Genomic DNA, 19,276 nt, shown 5'->3' on the forward strand with positions numbered 1-19,276 from the left:
TATTTTTTAAAAGATTTTATGTATTTATTAATGAAAGACACAGAGAGAGAGAGAGAGAGAGAGAGAGAGAGAAGCAGGCTCCATGCAGGGAGCCTGATGTGGGACTCAATCCCAGGTCTCTAGGATCAGGCCCTGGGCTGAAGGCGGCGCTAAACTGCTGAGCTGCCCGGGCTGCCCTATCCTTATTCTTATAGCGAATGATGTTAATGACAGTTTAAAGAATATTTCCCATTTGCTTTTTATTTTAGACACTGGCCTTTTGTCTCGGTTATTACTTTTCAAATGATCTCTTAGAGCAGTAATTAACAAGCCTGACCTAGCAAATAAGCTATTACTCCTAAAGAGATATCCCACAACTATCTTCTCCATCAGGAAGAGAATCCAGAGAACTGGAAATGTGCCTTCATGTCAGGGAGTAGATCACCTAATTCTCTAGGCTAGAAATATATAAGAGTATACAGAGAGTCTGCTCAGTGATCAAAAGGCAACAAAACAAAACAGGTTGTAGTGTTCAGCATAGTGGCAAGAACTATAAGATGGAACAATAGCTTTTATGAGGTGATATACACCTTATCCCAGTAATAGACTATCATAGTGAATGTCTTAGCTATGCCAGATGCTTTCAACTCACTCCATTATTTCCTTCTCTGCCACAGAATTGAAAATAGAGGAACAAGACATGGAAGGTTCGCAAAGCAACGGAAGGCTTTATTTAGTTGCAAGACAAATAGAACTCTTTTCTAAGTGGAGAAATCTGGTTCTGCTTTTGGATGCTGTCTGATTCTGAATTGTGAACTCCCAAGATGTCAAGTGTTAGATGTCTTTGGAGTAGACATAATAATACTCATTTAGATGGACCAAGGAATGGCAGAGACATCCTTTAAAAGCAGTATGTTGATATTTGGTTCATGTAATGTAATGTTTATTTTTGAGTCATGAAGAGAAAGTCTGAGGTTTAATGACATTCCTTGTTGGAAATTAGCAGCTAAGATTTGTAAAAATGATTGTTTATAGGCTACAAAAAGGACTGACCAAAGGCAATTTAAACTCTAAAAATCAAGTCTTTGACTGATATTTGTTCCTTAAAAAAAAAAAAGAAAAATAAAAACAGATCACATTGCTTACTGTATCCACCCAAAGGTATAGATTTTAATGACTAGGAAAGCTTCTGTGAACTCTAACTCAATATCGAATGGTTTTGTCCACCATTTGCATTAAAGAGGAAACAAACACTCAAGATACCCAGTGATGTCAATGGATCACCAAAAATCACCCCTACCAGAAGAGCTTCTCTGAATTTAAGGTTCAGATGTGCCAAAATATAACACTGAACTTGGATAATTTCACAGATATGTACTGCCAAATAAATTTTAAATCTTACTTTAAAGCTGGAAGTTATTTAGTCATAGAAATCATGGGAAAGTTCCTGCTACCATTGGAAAACTTTTCGTTTTCAAACCCAAAAAAGAAACAGTAGTATAATCATTTCTCTTTATATACAATGCTCAATCCCAAGAAGTAATCAATTGTGAGGTTTCTACTAAAACAGAGGTTATGGACACCTAATGCTAATCTCCCACATCTGGTCATTTACATTAAAGCTTTCTGTTTTTATCTCACAATGTGTAGTTAAAAAGAAAACCCCAGGATTCCTTTAGGATTCCCCCCCACCCCCAACAGGTAGGCAAAATCAATTAACAGTGGAAACGAATTTTAAAAGTTTTAAAGTCATCAGGTTAAGACATTTTCAGCAACAGGGTTACCTGCACACTGACCACAATGACCAAAGATGTAGCCATGGTAACTGCAAAAGACTGGTAGTCAGCTATGAGCTGCCCATCTTCTCCAGCCACATTGTAAAAGGCTCCATAGGGGATGAAGAAAAGGACCAATGATGTGTAGATGCCATGTGCCATGCAGATGAAAAATTTATGCTTGTTAAACAGTAGGTTCAGCTGTCCAGGTTCATACAGCTGGGGATAGTCCATGCTGCTCTGGTCACTCACATCCTGTCAACAAAGCGTTAGTTCAGTAGAGAAGGCTTGAGAAGAAGTCAGAGAGGTGCTGAATTCCCCATCTCGGGAAATAGTAAGCACATGACCAAGCACACCCTAATAAATACTATTCATTAACCTGTTTTCATGATAATTGAGAAGATAATGATCCCAATTTTATTGAAGACGAATTTGGGTCTCCAAGAGAGTCATGAGAGATCATATAGCTCTTAGAACCAGAACTTGCACCCAGATCTTTGGCTTCAGGTTGAAGTTTCTTTCTTCAACTCTCCTGCAGCTGCACTCATGCTCCCAGAATTCTAGTATATCACATGCAGCCAGTGGGACCCAGGGATTAATTGACAAGGCAGTGAGGGTAGTGGCCAGGAGATGGCAGCAGAGAGCCGCAGAGTAGGATTTTGGCCAATCTGAGTCCCTAACTATGAGAGGAGGGAGAGTAGAAGAAGAAAGGGGAAAGTGGGAAATTGCAAATGGGATTCCAGTGGGAAGGAAGCTGAGCCTGAAGAGCTGAGTGCTATATCCAGTGAGGATTCCAAAACCAGCTGTTCCAGACAAAAAATTTAGACAGAATGAGAAGCTATGTTTGGCTCCAACAGGGAGCAAACTAAAACAGTGCTTCTCAAACTTAATATACACATAAATCACTTGGGGAGTAAATGATGATTCAGCAGGTTAAGGGTAGGGCCTGAGACTCAGCATTTCAAATTGGCTCCAAAGTAATGCTAATGACCACACTGTGAGCACCAAAGCCAAATGCCCAAACCAAAAAGGAGGCAAGGACTGACCACTGGGGACATCAGAGGACCAGGAGTAGAGGAGAAGCAGCTAAAAAGGGAGCAACACTGGCATGAACTCTGAGGACAGACCAGGTGCCCCTTCCTGCTTGTGGGATGGCCCTGGTCTTGTTGAATGGGGTCCCATGAAGAACACAGACATACTCTCTTTGGGAAGTACCATTTTGAAATTTTGCTGGTGCTTTCTCTTCCAGTCAGTGGCTGGTGAAATTAAATGCCCAGGCTTTGAAACCAAACAACCCTGAGTTCAAACCCTGGTTCTGCTGCTTAGCAGGTATATGGTCTTAGACCTGTTACATAACCTGGCTGAGCCTCAGTTTCCTTATCTTCAGACATGCAAACAACAGCACCTCCCTCACAGGGCCACTGTCATGATTAAGTTCATGTATACAGCAGAGTTTTTGCCACACCGTAAGTAACAACAGATGCTTCTATAAATAATAACATGTAAAATAATGATGATAATAAATAATAATAGTAATGGCAGAGCAATCTCAGAGTCAGGTGGCTTGGCACTAGGCTGAGTTCTGTCACACACTAGCTGTCTGACTTTACAGCCATGACTTGAGCCTTAGTTTCCTCCTTATAACTTGAGTGGATCATAGACAATCATGGAAGCCTTGCAGCCTAACATTCCATTATCCTGTGATCAGTGCAGGGGCCAAAGTGGACAAAGTGGGAAAGGACAGGGGCAGACACTTAACTTGATGGCAATAAGGGGCCTTATATTTTTTTGAATTCTACAATAACCATCTTTTCCCAGAAATTGCTTTATTTTTATTATTTTATTCTGGAGAGCTACAAAGAACCAAGTAAAGAAACACTTATAAACATGGGCACTTGGAAAGTGCTTTATCCTTTACATCTAAAGTCTTCAGGAGTTCATTACTTTTTTATAGAATTCCACAAAATATGTTGTTCACAAGCTGCCCTTTTTTACATACAAGAAGTGAGACAGTTAACAAAGGCACAGAATGGGAGACTGGAGTGAGTTCATCATGTGAAGATTTATATTTTGCAGTAGACAGCTTGCTTTGGGCCAGAAAAATGAGGTCTAGCAATCGGGTCTAACGACAGCCTGGAGAAAATCTGATCTTCTCAAATATCCTTCCAAAAAAAATTCTTTAATAATACACTCTAATTGTGCCATGGAAACTCCTCTGGCTAGCCTTCCGCTTCCTCATGGGCAGCCAGACTTCTTCCCCCTTCCAGGAAGTACCTTCCAAGGCAATGAGTATGCCAAGGATCCACCATTTTTGTAATTGATTCCCTCCCTTCTCTCTTCTCAAGCACTTAGAGTTAGACAAAAGTCTGTGCCCCTTCTCTCCATGGCTGTGGAGCTGCATGTCTTCCTCTTCCATTGACAGGGCACTCCACTGGACTCTAGTTCCTGTTCTGGCCTGTGCTGGCCAAGGAAATCTCACCACAAATGCTGGACTTCTGCCTTCCAACAATGAGTTCCATCATTTTCTATCACTGCATGGTTCTCTGCATTCAGAGGCTAATGCAGCATTTCCCAGTGTGTAAACCACAAGGCACTAGTTCTAAGGCATATTAATAGGTACTATATGAAAAATAAATAAATAGAAGTACAGTCATATAAGCCTCGGAAATGCCAGCCTAAAATAAAATTAGAGACCATTTCACATAGGACCTCTCAGAGACTTTAGAGAAATAATGTGGGATGTCAATCTCAAAGAGGAGGGTAGCCAAACTTTGATCACAAAACTGTTTTTGGGAGGGTGAGGATCTGGACAAGGTTTTTGATCCATGCAATACCTATTAAAACAACTGAACTTCTAGGACTCTCCATGACTTGTATTTTCTACTTAGAAGCTAGAAGCACTAAAAAGCATCAACAGAGCAAAATAAGTTATAAAGACAGAGAAAAATACGTACCTGGTCAAAAATGCCCATAGCTAAAACAGGCAGTGATGTGTAGACAATGTTAAAAAGGGCAATGAACCACTGGTCATAAACAGTCTGAAAAGAAATAACATATCAGTGAGAAACACCATCCATAGAAGAATATGCCCTTTTAGTTTCTTGGGTTAAATATTTCAATTTCCTGAGATGGATGAGAGTTTGATATTAGAGACAGACATGAGTTCTCCCCTAGGCTCTGTCTCTTATTGGGCCTGCTACCTCAGAGAAATACTAGAACCCTTTAAACTTCAATTTCTTCATCTCTAAAATAAAGCCATGCTCTCCTTGCAGAGTTGGAGTGCAGATGAAAGGAGAACACCCAACACAATACTAGATATATAGAAGCCTTGAAACCCCATGGTGGGCTATTTTATTTTTCAGGTTTTCAATGGCTCATATATCCAGTTATTTGATCTAAGTGATAAACAAAGGACCTACTAAAATCATCAGAGGGCAATGCAGAAATGAACCAGTCAGCCCAACCCTGTGTTCAAATGGAGAGTTTTTTCTTGGGAGTGGTTTAAAGCAAAGTGGTCATGGAGCCAGCTTCTCAGTATACTGGGTACAAACAAGTTAGACAATTAAAATATCCCCTAAACTTATATAGAGTACTTCCTTACATGAGCCTCACTAGAAGTCAATGAGGCATGTGAAACAGTTGTTATATCCCCATTTTGTTGATAAGTACATAGAGATGTAAAACAAAATATAATATTGTAGAGCTTTTCACATGCAAAGGCAAAAACTAAAACCTGTGTGTCCAGCTCCTAACCAACATCTGTTCAACCATTCTATCATCCATCCATTCATTCACTCAATATTTATCAAAAATCCGTGATGTGCCAGGTACTAGGTTTTAGGCAATGGTAATTAAACATGCTATAATAAGATACAAATATTTCAGAAAATTTGCATTCTGATGGTGGCAAAAAAACAGGCAATAAATAAGAATATAAATATATAGGGGATCCCTGGGTGGCGCAGGGGTTTAATGCCTGCCTTTGGCCCAGGGCGCGATCCTGGAGACCCAGAATCGAATCCCACATCGGGCTCCTGGTGCATGGAGCCTGCTTCTCCCTCTGCCTGTGTCTCTGTCTCTGTCTCTCTCTCTCTCTCTCTCTCTGTGACTATCATAAATAAATAAATAAATTTTAAAAAATTAAAAAAAAGAATATAAATATATAGAGGATGTGAGTGAGTAGGTAATAAATACTAGGGAGGAAGGGTAGATAGGAAACGTGGGATGATTGTAATTCTAATAAGGTGACTGGAGAAAATCTCACTAAGGAGTGACATTTGGAAAAGATCTAAAGAAAATAAGGGATCAAATTATCAAATTATGTAGCTTTCTGGGATAGAATGGAATGCTCATTCCATACTGCAAGTAGATCCCATGAGAAATCTCTGAGGAAGGAAAGCATCTGATCAAAGGACAGCAAGGCAGCCCAACTGGCTAGAGAAGAATGACCTGTAGGAAGAATAATGGGCATCAAAGGAATAAGGAGTTAGATCCATGGCTTATTCCCTAAGTGAAATGAGAAGATACTAGAGAATTGTGAGCTAAAGAACAACCTGATCCGATTTGTATTTTACCAGAATCACTCTGGATTCCGTGTGGAGAATAGACTGAAGAGGGGCAGTGGTGGAAACTGAGAACCAATTAGTAGACTACTGCAGTGGCCAGATGGAAGAGGGAGGTGGCTGGGTCAGGTAACCAGTAGGCAGACATACTGAATTCTGAATATATCTGAAGTGCATGTTCTTAGGGAAGTTCTGAAAGCAATGAGGAATCTAAAATGCAAACGTTCCAGACAGAGCAGCTAAAGGTAGGTTCCATATAGTTATGTAAATAAGGCAATCCATTAAATTATATCCTGTACATGGAGGTTATATCAAAAATATTTTGGTGTCTTCATTGCTAAATCTGGATTTGGACTACCCTGTCTTCACATCATTGTTTATTCTTGAAATGGGTGTGTATTTGTTCAAGGAAAGGGGAGATGAAGGCCAGTTTTCTAAGGCCAAATCTCAACCTGGACTGTTCTGTTGAAGTTCCACAGGTGGCTTTATTCAACACTGAACAAACCAGACTCTGTGAAATATACTGATTATTGTATTCTGAGCAAGGTTGGCCCTGTGGGAAGAAGTAAGGAAGTAAGGACATTTCTGCTGTCAATCATCTTGGGTAGAGTTCAATCTTAGGGCAGGAAAAAAAAAAGAGAACAGAAAAGGGAAAAGGAGGAGTGGGGTAGATGAGAGAGGGAAAGAAATTGTTTTACTCTTTGAGTGTCTCTTTGAGGCCTGGAATCCACGTAGGAAAGATCTGTTCAACATCATTCTCTTTGAGGGTAGGTCAAAGCTAAGCAGAAAAGTTGAATTCTACTACCAATAAATAGCTGAGCTAGGATTTAGACAAAGCAGCATCATCAGGGACTATACTATCAAGAGGAGTAGGCTTATGACTCAAAATAATCACTTCTAATAACCAGTTTTAAAGTTCCCTAATTGATAATTCCTTTTTATAATTCTTTGAGTTCTATTAAACTGTATTCGTTGAGTCCATTTGAACTCTGCTGCAAGAGTTTGAAAAGGTATCCTACATCAGTGATATGCTAAGTATTCAACAACAGGTTCTTAAAAAAAAAAAAAAAAGCCCCAATGCATAGCTTTTGCTGATTTCTATGGTGTAAATATTTCTCCCGTGGCTGTTTATGCAATGATATCACTAAATGTGCAGTTGCAAAGAGATGTGACATAGTACACTATTATATAGTATTTCTACCATATATATCCAATAGATACAAATAACCTCAAGTACATAAACAGTAAAACAATTAAGAAGTGGTGTGTTTTGATTATTTATAAATTTTGTTCCTAATATAAATTATAAGGTAACATAATTCAATCTTTAATAATGGTTGCATTTAAATACTAGCTCACATAATTTCTCAAAATTAAATAGTCAGCTCTTAAGAATCAATATGGGCCAGCTCTAACATACCACAGGCTATGTCTGTGCTTGGAGCAAAGTCATACAAAACAGCAACTGCTGGCCACCTGAAAGATTACAGACTTAATGTAAGAGAACTTGCAGAAGGGCAGATCTGTATCCCAGACCGTCAGGTAAACAAGCCTGGATTTATGGTGTTCACATAGGATGGGGGCATGTGCCAATACAACGGATTTGTACCAAGTGCCCACTGAAGATAAGGAAAAAGGTTGAGAAAAAAGCAAGGCACAGCACATCTTCATCAAAGCATCAGTGAACTAACAATACAGCAGGAAATTGCCTGTTAAGATCAGAGAGAGAATTAGAACTTAAGAACTACTTCAAAGGGGATCCCTGGGTGGCTCAGCAGTTTAGCACTTGCCTTTAGCCCAGGATGTGGTCCTGGAGACCCAGGATCGAGACCCAGGATCAAGACCCAGGATCAAGACCCAGGATCAAGACCCAGGATCGAGTCCCACATCAGGCTCCCTGCATGGAGCCTACTTCTCCCTCTGCCTGTCTCTGCCTCTCTCTCTCTCTCTCTCTCTCTCTCTGTGTATGTGTCTCTCATGAATGAATAAATAAAATCTTAAAAAAAAAAAAAAAAACTACTTCAAGGCCTAGAATAATGTTATCTTTTTGCAGGGACCGTTTATTTCCTTGTACCAGCTCAGCTGCTGAAGATGGGATGAAGGCCTGACATTTTGGGGGTTAGCCAAGCTGTCCTGCCATAGTGCATCCTGTGACCCTACTGCCAGGAGGCTTCCCTTGGGTCTCATCCCAGAGTGGAATGTGTTCCATTAGAAAATCTACCTTTGATGGGCATGGAAACAACCTAGTCCTCTTGTCCTAGGAAACAACGAAAAGCAGATGATCACAGGCTTCTCAGTTGCCTCCTATAGACCATTAGCAGTCCTAAGGCCTGTGGTTCAGAGCAGTGCAAACTCCCAGGTTCCCAGCTCAGGACAGGAATAGTAACAGGGTCTCAGATGCCAATTCTCATCTACCCTAAAAGTCTACCAAAACTGCAGCTTAGCCTCTCTTCTCTTTCTTTGGATGAACAACAGTTCCACTTCTCGATATACGTCCAGAATATCTGCCTTCATGCACCAGGAGACATAAGAAAATGCTCATAGAAGCTCTGGTTGTAATAGTCTCAAGCCAGAAACCACTAAAACATCCATCAGGAGTGGAATGCAGAAAGACACTGTAGTATATTGACATAATAGAATGCTATAGAATACTGAAAAGCAAGGAATTACACCTATATATATTTTAAAAATTACAAATGAATTTTTAAAAATGTATAAGGTTGAGCAGAAGAAGCCAGACAAAGAACTAAGATTCCAATTAATAAAATTTTAAAATGTGTCAATCTGCTCTGTGTCGTTAGGAAGCAATGCTCATATGGAAAATTTATAAAACAAAGCCATAATGTGATTATAAAATGTCAGGGTAATGGTTACCTCTAAATGGTAAAAAACAAAAAAACACATGACTGAAAAGCAAGGAGAGTTTTGGAGGTTTGGCAACATTCTGTTTCTTGCAGCAGATTACGGCTACATGGGTACTCATTTTATAGCCATTTGTTAAGCTGACATTTATGTATTATGTACTCCATAGATTTGTTATGTTTTAAAATAAAAAAGGAAATATGCGGCCTTCTGTTTTAGTCACTCCCTGGTGAGACTTTAGACAGTGTGAGGATTCTAAAAATCTTGACATCCATATCATACCCGAGGCACCTCTATCCAAAAAAAAAAAAGCTGACACAAATCTTCAACTATTTGATTGATGATGGCATCTAACTTTCATTCCTCAAATATATCAATTCATGTCACAATTACAGTATGGAAAATATACAAGGGGGGAAGCAAACTGAGGTCTTGTAGCCCCAGGCAGAACCTGATGCTGTCAAATCACTTCTTCCTCATCTCCTCTACCATTCAGCTTCCACTCACGGAGAAGAGATGATTTCAGGTATTAGGAAGAAAGACTGAATCTGAGAAATCATGGCATGAGTAGTGGATGGTCTGGCACAAAGTGCCATCATTACCACTAACAGCATTAAACCTAACACCAACAACACTAACCTAACACTAACAGCATTTAAACCTACAGTTATTAGGCAGCAGCATTTGTGAGTTGGTACTTGATAGGAAACCTCCTTTTACAACTGGAATAAAAGAGGACGGGAAGGGAAAAGTCAGTGAAAAAGTTTAGAAGAGTTTTTGCAATTTCTTGGAAGAGTTTCTACTGCCACTCAGAATCACAATAACAAAAAGAAAACTAGCTGATACTTACTGAGCACCTGCTGTGTACCAGGCACTACTTTAAGGACTTAACATATACTGACTCCTTAAATCCTCACAATAACCTTATGGGGTTGGTACTATTAGCAGACCTCAATATAAAGATGAAGGAACTGAGGCCCATCAAGGTTAGGAGATTGCTCAATGTCATATTTGTAACACAAAGATTTTTGAAGTATGGCCTAGCAATCTTTCAGGGGATCCACATGTCAAGACTATTTTTACAATGATATAAGCAGTTATGTATAGTTCCTTTTTCCTCTCATTCTCCCATGAGTGTATATGACTTGTGATGCCATAATCAACTGGATGCAGAAGCAGATATGAGAACGCAGATGCCTCCTACTGCCCCAAATAGTAAGAGATTAAGTATTAAAAATGCCACTTTTCTCACTAACTTATTTTTTATTCTGGAAAATATTATCTTTATTTTATCTTAAAATACGTCATTTAGGTAAACATGTCATGGGTTCTTTATTTCTTTATGAATCAATAAAGGAATGTTTAAGTGTTTTCTCCATTTTAATTTCTCCCAATATGATAAATATAGATAGATAGGGGCCTAGATCACAAAGGTTTCAGAAGCACTGGCTGAGCAAGTGTCAGGGCCAAGTTCTAGCCCTGGTACCCTTACCTCAGCATTCACAATAGTGACCACTGCATGAAACCACCTCTCAATCAATGATACCATTTGGCAAGTTTCCTTAAAGGCTGTTTCCTCACATTGCTTTATATAGTTGAGAGTATACAGGAAATACAATTTGTATGCTGGTTTTTGTCATTTAAAATGAAACCATTAACATTTACCCAGGCCCAAAGCCTCCCATGGCTTCCCATTTTACATGGGATGAAATCTACTCTCCAGGACAACCTACAACCTTCCCTGATCCCATGCCTTCCTACATCTTTGGCTTCCCGCCCTCCCTCCCTGGGCTTCACTGATTGTCTTTCTCAAGGACCAGGCTCATTCCTACCTCAGGAGATTTGCCTGCAGTGCTCTCTACCTTGAATACTTCAAGCTCAGTGTATTCATACGAAAGTATTCTCTGAATACCAAGCTCACAGCTCCAATGTTACACTCTCAACCAGAGTTTTTACATTAACCCATTCTTTCTTAATAACAATTCTGAAATTATTTTACCAATTTACTTCTTTATTATCTGCCTTAATCCCACCAGGATATAATCTCCATGAAACAGAGACTTATTCACATCTATAACTCCAGTGCCTAGAGCAATGTCAGACAACGATAAATGCTCTCTAAATATTCATTGAATTAATGACTTTACAACTCTTTGTAAATCTTAGATATTTAACTTGCTACTAAATGTTGCCTTAAGGATGTGCCATAGCTCCTCAAACTCAGTACATCCAGACCTGAACTCATTCTCACACCCCTTTAACCAGGCCCTCTTCTTACGTTCCTTATTTCAGTTTCTGACAGTGCTTCATTTATCCCAGAACCCAAGCCAGAAATCTGACATTTCTCCCTCTCTCCAACATCTCACATCAAATTAATCTCCAAATCCCACTGTTATAACCATACCAGATAGCTTCTGTTTCTGCCCAGGCCTTTACCTCTGTGACTTTCCTCCTGATGTCCTCCCTACTCGGATTCTTACTCCTCACCTGCTTCACTATGATTGATCCTTGAAGGGTCAGCCCAGGAACAGATCTTCCAAGAAGCCTTTCTGAGCCCTGCCCACTCCTACCCTCTAGGCTTGGGTTCCAGGCTACTCCTTGGTGGCCTCATGATATTCACATCTTACTGCTTCACATTTATCAACTTGCAATTATTTATGTGCTGGTTTCTAGCCCCACCCCACTAGGCTGCGAGCTTCTTGGGAGCAGGTTATAGGATTTATTCATCTGTGGGGGCCCAAGAACCTAAATCAGTACCTGGCACATGGCAAGCATCCAAAACAAGGACACTGGTTTCTTAAGCTTCAAGGCACTGGAGTCAGAAGACACAACTATATAAGATATTCAATCGCTCTGAGTTTTAGATTCCTAGGTTACGAAGTGGGAATTTGGAAGAGCCTTTTATATATCTTCAAGCGGTATGTTTAATGGATAAAGAAAAAGGTATATTTCTCCCTGATGATAATTTTTATGAAAATACAATTCTTTATTGCTACAATCATGTTTTTTATAACCTACTATATTAATGAAATCAATAGAAAATTAGAACAAATTTAAATAAAACTGAATATCTTGATATAGTTAAGCATTTTCCTCATGAAAACTTAATTATATCAATCACTCTTTAGCTCTAGTTTTGCTCAGGCTCTGCCAAAATGTGTAAACCTGAGTCATTCACCTTAAGAAGAAAAAAAAAAAAAAAACACCTTCCTGGGTTATATGCATTGGTTTAACACAGTTTAGGCTTTAGGAGCTTTCATAAAAATTAAAGTCACAACAGTATTTCTTCTACAACAGGCTTCTTCCTCCCCTTATAAGAGGTCTCCAACTACTCAAATAATTATCCTAGTAAATGCTCCACTTCTCCTTATATGCCCTCAGAAAGTTTTTAAGGCCCCCTCTGGTGATTAGGACCAGCTGGGATGGGGCACACTAGCCCAGATGATGACCCACATGAAACTTATCCTGGCTTTTCCCCTTCCAGGCTTCCTCAAGCCCTCTACTACCTATCTCCACAACCTCCACCTCAAACACACATGCACCCACATGTAGGTTGACCAGATGCCCCAAAGAGATGGGAGGATTAGAGGAAGGAGGGAAAATGATTTCTCTGGAGCCTCTGGTGTAGGAAGCATTCTGGCCTAGAATTTTGGGTGACTAGACCAGTCAAATGGTGACAGCATCCTGATTTTGGATGACTCAAATCATTTATATAAACAAAAGCTCCGTAAAAAAGTATTTGTTCTAAGGCCCTTGTACTCCTAGGGGAAGCCATACCCGCCCCCCACTTCTAATTTTTTTTTTCCTATCTCCCATATTCTGAATAAAACAGAAGAGCCATATTCCTGTGAGATATCACTAGTCTGTTTTGAACCATGTAAGTGTCTCTTCACATATCAGAAAAAAAGGAAGAGAAGAGTTCTCTATTTCTCCAACTTTACTGTTTTACTATTTAAGGAAAGCTCTTCCTCACTCCCTTCTTTGTGGGAGTAATTTATCAACCTTATCAACCATTTTATATAGAGTAAGAATACACCAGCTACAAATTACAGTCTAACAGCTTGAGGAACAGACAAACTATGATTTATAGAATACCACATTTAAAAGGACCTTAATAAGGCTCTTAAACAGTTACAAAGGGCTTTCCGCTCTGAGACCATTGGCTTAGCTCCTTGTTCAAATGACAGGATGGACTACCTCTTTGGAGACATGGACTCTGCCTGCCCCCCTCCCCCCCCCCCCCACCGACTTTTGCTGTGTGTTATAAGGGAAAACTATATAGTGATATTTTTCTTTTTGGCCTTAAAAACATTTGTCATTTAAAGAAAACACATTGTGGAATAAATATGAGGTGCTCAGTCTCAGCACATCTGTTCCTGATTTGTGCAATTAACAGAAACCCACTAGCGAGAGCCAGGAGGAATGGCCCCAGCCTGAGCACCCACCCTTTCCTGAGTTTTCCACAGAGCACATCTGGAAGGCAAGGGGGAGAGGAACTGCCATGCCAGGTTGAGAAAGACTCATAGGTAACCACATCCATGAAGTCATCAAAGCCTGGAGATTAGTCTCACTCTTTCACGTAATTTTCAAAATTTTTCATTGTGAGTTTTCTTATATTGTTTGACAGAACTAAAGTTTTTCTGGACTTGACAAGATAATTGTTTCCATATCATAGCAGAATTTAAAAAAAAAAAAACCACACAGCTCTGTATCTCACTGACAATGATAAATTGTCATCAGATAATATCATCCCACAAGTACACAGTGCCAGTAGTTGCATAGTTTCAAATGTGAATTTCCTAAATAGGGCTTCAACCAGTTTCGACCAATGGTGGTTGGTCTTTTGTTTTGTTTTGTTTTTTTTGTTCTGTCCCTGCTGGGGGATGGTTCATATTTATTAAAAATACTGAGGGCATAGGATGCTTTTAAAGTAAGTTACTCATACATACAGTGCACACAAGCCCACAGTGCACTCCATGAAAATCATGCAGGCTTTGATAACAGATTGGGATAAGGTATATCCTTTACAAGACTCCGTGATTCAGTTTAGAGACTTCTCTGACCTTTACCCAAACCCCTCTGGTCCAGAAATCTTGTTGGAAATCTCACCAGGACAGATTATATTTAAATTCTCTCTTAGTAGCAGTTTGGTAGGAGTGTTTGCTGGAAATAAATAAATAAATCAATAAATAAGTTAATTAATTTTTAAAAAATGGCTTCAAGCTTCCAGATGATTCCAGGAGGCCGTCTGCCCTTTCTAAGGGCCTAATCTTTAAGAGACCCCCTCCCCACCAAGACCTTAGTTCTTTCTCAGAAAGAGCGGATTTTCTCCTCATCGTCATATTGCACGGAGTGTTGCTGAATGTTTCTCCTTTAGATACCAAACAAAGCAAACACTTTCCTGATATGGGGTTGCATGAAAACAGTTTTTTTTTTTTAAAAAAAGAAGATATAGCCATATTCTCTTCCAAGTCTGTGACAATTGAAGTGGCTACTTATCAAGCAGAATAGAGGGAGCACTAAAAAGAGTCAGAAAACATGGGTTCTACTCCCAGCCTTGCACATCACTGATCCTCAGATCTTGCAGGACTCAGGCTCCTTCTCTGACATTCCCTAACAGAGCAAAGATTCTAGATTTCAACAAAACATACACTTTTTTGTTCTGTGTCCCAGCTGTTTCTCCAAAGAAAGTCCACGCAGCAAAGCAGGCAATAGGGGTATGGTCTCTCCCAAACAGATTCTTTCCCCATGTATCCCAAAACAACCACAACAGAGGCAAAGCACTGCAATAAACCAGGAGAAGGTCCACAAACCAAGTCAAACCTGCATCACACTGTCATTCATCTGAGATGTCCTAGGGCCACCACCATCTGACATATAGTGAATGGTCCCACCCCCCAACCCCCTGGAGCTTCACACCACAGCTGTATTGATTTACACATCTGCCCAGACCACCTATCAGGATGGAGCATTGGTGAGAATCTCCTGGAGCTATCATCAGAGAATAAGAGCCCGGATAAAATTCACCAGGCCCCCAGAGACAGGCCAAGGTAATAAAGAAATAGCACATGTCACTTCATTAAGAAATTAAACTGGTGTTTTTAAAGTCAACAATGTGTCTAAGAAGGCACATTCTGTTTACATTTGATCAGATGTTTTCAGCTGCAGAGTGGATGACTTCAAAGCAATCTGTTGAGAGGTGCAGGAAAGAAGTACTAAAGTGCTATGAATCATGCTGGGATTAGACAGGGATAGCCCCAAGACATGGCTCATCCATGACAAATTTAATTCAAAAAAACTCTTGGTGGAAAAATCCTTACTTTCTACCAAAGGTGGCTATTCAACATCAGTTTCACATTTATGAAAATAAAATTGTTTCCAGACTGTAAGTTCCCTGAAGGCAAGGACCGCCTCTCTCTGGTTCATTTTGGTGTCCTTGGAGATCACTTGGCTCTAAACTGGCCCTCAGTTTATTCTTGCTAAATGAATGAGAATTCAAAAACTCTAGGTTGTGTGTCAGAGGATGAGCGTGCGAGTCTCACTCCTGTGAGGATTGGACTGACAAGTGACTGGGGATTAAGCCTGCCAAGAGAGGGCCTCTAAGCACATGCCTCTCTCTATTCCTGAATCAGCCAGGCCCTAGAGTTTTCATTACTACTGGCTCCATTTTGCTGTGGAGCTTTCAGTTCCACTGAAGCAATTTAGGGGAGAGATGAAGAGGTAGAGAGACCTCAGATGGCCTACCTTCATTAACAGACTGGAAGTAAGTGGTTTCTAATGGGCTTTAAGGGCTACGAAAGCCTTGTCACCCAACACATGGCTTTGAAGGCCAAAGCCAGCTAACCAATTTCAATGGGTGGGGGAGGGGAGGAGCATCACTGCAAAAATGTCCCCTATTCAAAAATTCTCATAATCTGTAGATTAGTGTATCTCCCAAATATGCTGTTTTCTTTTCACTTGCCTGACTTAAAACATCGTGTCTTTGGAAAAACAGGGCTAAGAAAAAAATCCAAAGGATTTTTCAGTTACACTTGTTACTAAACAGGACCTTTTAGCAAAAGACGGAAAGGAAAAGAGATAACAATCCCTACCATTCCCAATTCCACATCCATGTTACCCTCACAGGCAGTCCCCAGATTGCTAGCACTCCAGGGCACACACATGTGGATGGGTCTGGGAAACACCAGTCTCCATCATCATAGTGGTATAATTCCTATTCTGTAAGACAGAGTCTTGCTGTACACAATACTGTTAAGACCTCCCCCTCCGACTAATGCCATGTGGTTTTTAAAAAGGGTTTCTGAATGAGTTGGTTTTAAATGGAATTGTAGAAATTGAAAAGAGATTTCAAATGCAGCTTATCTTCAGGTCAATTGGTAAGAGTTCGAATATGAGGTGAGGGTTTTCCTCCTGCTTCTCTAGAGTTTCACACCTTTACACAAGCCAGCCCCTAAATCCCTGCAGGGTAGTGAGATTTCACACCTTTAGACCGCCACTTGATTTTGAAAACACTCATAGCTTACTTGAGATTTATCAAGCCCCTGAAGTCATTCCAGGTCCTCACACATTTCTCCTTTTCCTATGTTCTCATGTTAACTTCCATTACAGTCTTCTATTGGACTTATTTATCCATTTCTTTACTTCCTGGATGAGAAAATGAGTTCCAGGTGGGTAGGACACTTGACCTATTCATCATTTTGTTTTCTCTTCCCAAGACCATAAACAAGTATTCTTACTAGCAATTTGACAATGTTGTGTGACTCACAGCTATGGGAAAGGAACAAATTATTCATTTTAAAATATCAACAACTTAAATGTTCATACAATCAGAAGAGTCAAATAATTTATAATAAATCCATATTTCAGAATGTCTTTAAGAAAAATAAAATTTTGGGGATCCCTGGGTGGCGCAGCGTTTTGGTGCCCGCCTTTGGCCCAGGGCGCGATCCTGGAGACCCAGGATTGAATCCCACATCGGGCTTCCGGTGCATGGAGCCTGCTTCTTCCTCTGCCTGTGTCTCTGCCTCTCTCTCTCTCTGACTATCATTAAAAAATAAATAAATAAATAAAAGAAAAATAAAATTTTGGGGGTGCCTGGGTAGCTCAGTCCATTAAATGTCTCTGCCTTTGGCTCAGGTCATGATCCTAGGGTCCTGGGATCCATTGAGCCCAGTGGACCAGCTCCCTGCTCAGCAGGGAATCTGCTTCTTCCTCTTCTGCTTCCCCTGCTTGTGCTCTCTTTCTTTCTCTGTCAAATAAATAAAATCTTTAAAAACATAAAATTTTTTAAAGAATGTAAAATCAGGGATCCCTGGCTGGCGCAGCGGTTTGGCGCCTGCCTTTGGCCCAGGGCGCGATCCTGGAGACCCGGGATCGAATCCCACATCGGGCTCCCGGTGCATGGAGCCTGCTTCTCCCTCTGCCTGTGTCTCTGCCTCTCTCTCTCTCTCTGTGTGTGACTATCATAAATAAATAAAAATTAAAAAAAAAAAAGAATGTAAAATCAGAGATGTTTCTCAAAATATGGTAATTTTTTTGAAACAAGAAAGATACAAAGAATATGTTCTCCAATATATAAAAGGTGACATATATTCATGTATATTTTTATAATTAGAAAAAACTGAGGATACTGTAAAAGACTGCAGATGTTTAGATGTAAACTCCCCATTTTAGCATATGAAGAAGGCTATTTTGTCCCCTGGACGTTAAACAACGGAAGTTTTTGAAAGGGAGAAGCACATGAATAGCTTATTCCTATAGGGGTAGTATTCTTAGCATCATTTTGTCCTTCATACATCTTCCTGCTTCCAAAACACTGGAACCAGGATGAGTAGCGGGGTGATGTCTAGTTTTGCAACTGTTGTTGTAGAGACATCTATTCCAGAATTTCCCAAGTGGATTCTGTATGGCACCTGTTTTAAGGACATTGTGTATGTTGCTTGGAAAAGTGGGGTTCCATGCCAACTGAGTTTGGGGAATAATAACAAATCTCATTGACTCTAACACACTATTTATTGTGACATCATTATTGATGCCAAGTTTAGACCACATGGGGAATCTAACATTCTCATAAAACTATGGCAGCAAAGGGCTGAATCCTTAGTGTAAAAGATAGCAATGCAGGTCTGCATTCAGTCTGCCTCACAAGAATACCAATAAGCAACTACCTACACACTGGATAACATTATGAAAATCCCAGAACCAGGACCTGAAACTAAAGCACAGAGATTGAGAAGGACCACATTAGAAGGGCAAGAGAAGCAGCTTCACTCTGACCACATCCCCCTTCCCAAGGCCAGCATAGTGCCTCGCCAAGATGACCCTGGGGCCTGTGGTTTCTCCAGTGAGAAAAAGAGAACCCAAGGTGGATACCCAGCTCTTGCAGCACTGCAGGACACTTCCCAGGAGTCCTATTCGGGTCTTGCCTCATGAGGATTCCTGGGGGAATCTGCAGGGCTCAACCACTGAGGATCAGATGGAGATAGAAATAGGAGGTGAGGCGTATAGCAACCAGCACTCAGATTTTAATGGGCTCTAGTCCTACTGTTAGCAGCACTGAAGCAGAGATCTCTACTGGGGGTTCTGCCAATGTGCAGAGCCAAGTCAGTGATTATGTCTCGTTGAGAAGCTTGGATGGCAGTTCTGCCTGATTTGGGAACCCAGCTAAAGAGCTGTATTTACCAGGGGGCCCATTCAATGATCCCACGTAGGCAGCGAAGAAAATTCGCAGCTCCACCCAGCTGCTGAGTACAGCCTCTGATCCCACCCAACCAGAGAATCCGGGTAGCCATGGAGCCATCCTACAGTCCTGTTATGCAGGGACCCAAGCCAGCAGTCCTGTCTTATAGTTAAAGTACAGCCTCTGGCCCCACAAAACCAGGGGCCCTGAACAGCAACCCTGAGCAGCCTCAAAGCCCAGTCTATGGTACCACCCATCCAGGGAACCCAGCCTGTAGCCCCACCCCACAGCAGAGTTCAGCCTACAGAACTACCCAATTACTAAACACAGCCTACAGCCCCATCCTGCCAGGGAGCTCAGCCAGTGACTCTACCCAATCATGAAGCATAGCCTGCAGTCCTATATGATGAAGCCCAGGC

General features: G+C 40.6%; 1 protein-coding gene and 1 long non-coding RNA gene across 5 annotated transcripts in view; one reads left to right on the forward strand and one right to left on the reverse strand.

Annotated features, from left to right (window-relative positions):
- Positions 1-1,561, forward strand: part of LOC140622743 (uncharacterized) — a 120,264-nt gene extending 118,703 nt beyond the window's left edge. Inside the window, exon 6 of the long non-coding RNA XR_012022432.1 lies at positions 657-1,561. This is a non-coding gene — a long non-coding RNA (uncharacterized lncRNA). The remainder of the gene's footprint in view (positions 1-656) is intronic.
- ATP8B4 (ATPase phospholipid transporting 8B4 (putative)) overlaps positions 1-19,276 on the reverse strand; it is a 236,410-nt gene that overhangs the window by 13,645 nt on the left and 203,489 nt on the right. For all 4 annotated transcript variants that reach the window (XM_072808445.1, XM_072808446.1, XM_072808447.1 and 1 more), the window contains 2 exons: positions 4,709-4,792; positions 1,764-2,009 (listed from right to left, as the gene is read on the reverse strand). In XM_072808445.1, the coding sequence (XP_072664546.1) occupies positions 1,764-2,009; positions 4,709-4,792 (330 nt within the window). The remainder of the gene's footprint in view (positions 1-1,763; positions 2,010-4,708; positions 4,793-19,276) is intronic.

Source organism: Canis lupus, chromosome 32 (assembly GCF_048164855.1).
Source record: "Canis lupus baileyi chromosome 32, mCanLup2.hap1, whole genome shotgun sequence".
Classification (NCBI taxonomy): domain Eukaryota; kingdom Metazoa; phylum Chordata; class Mammalia; order Carnivora; family Canidae; genus Canis; species Canis lupus.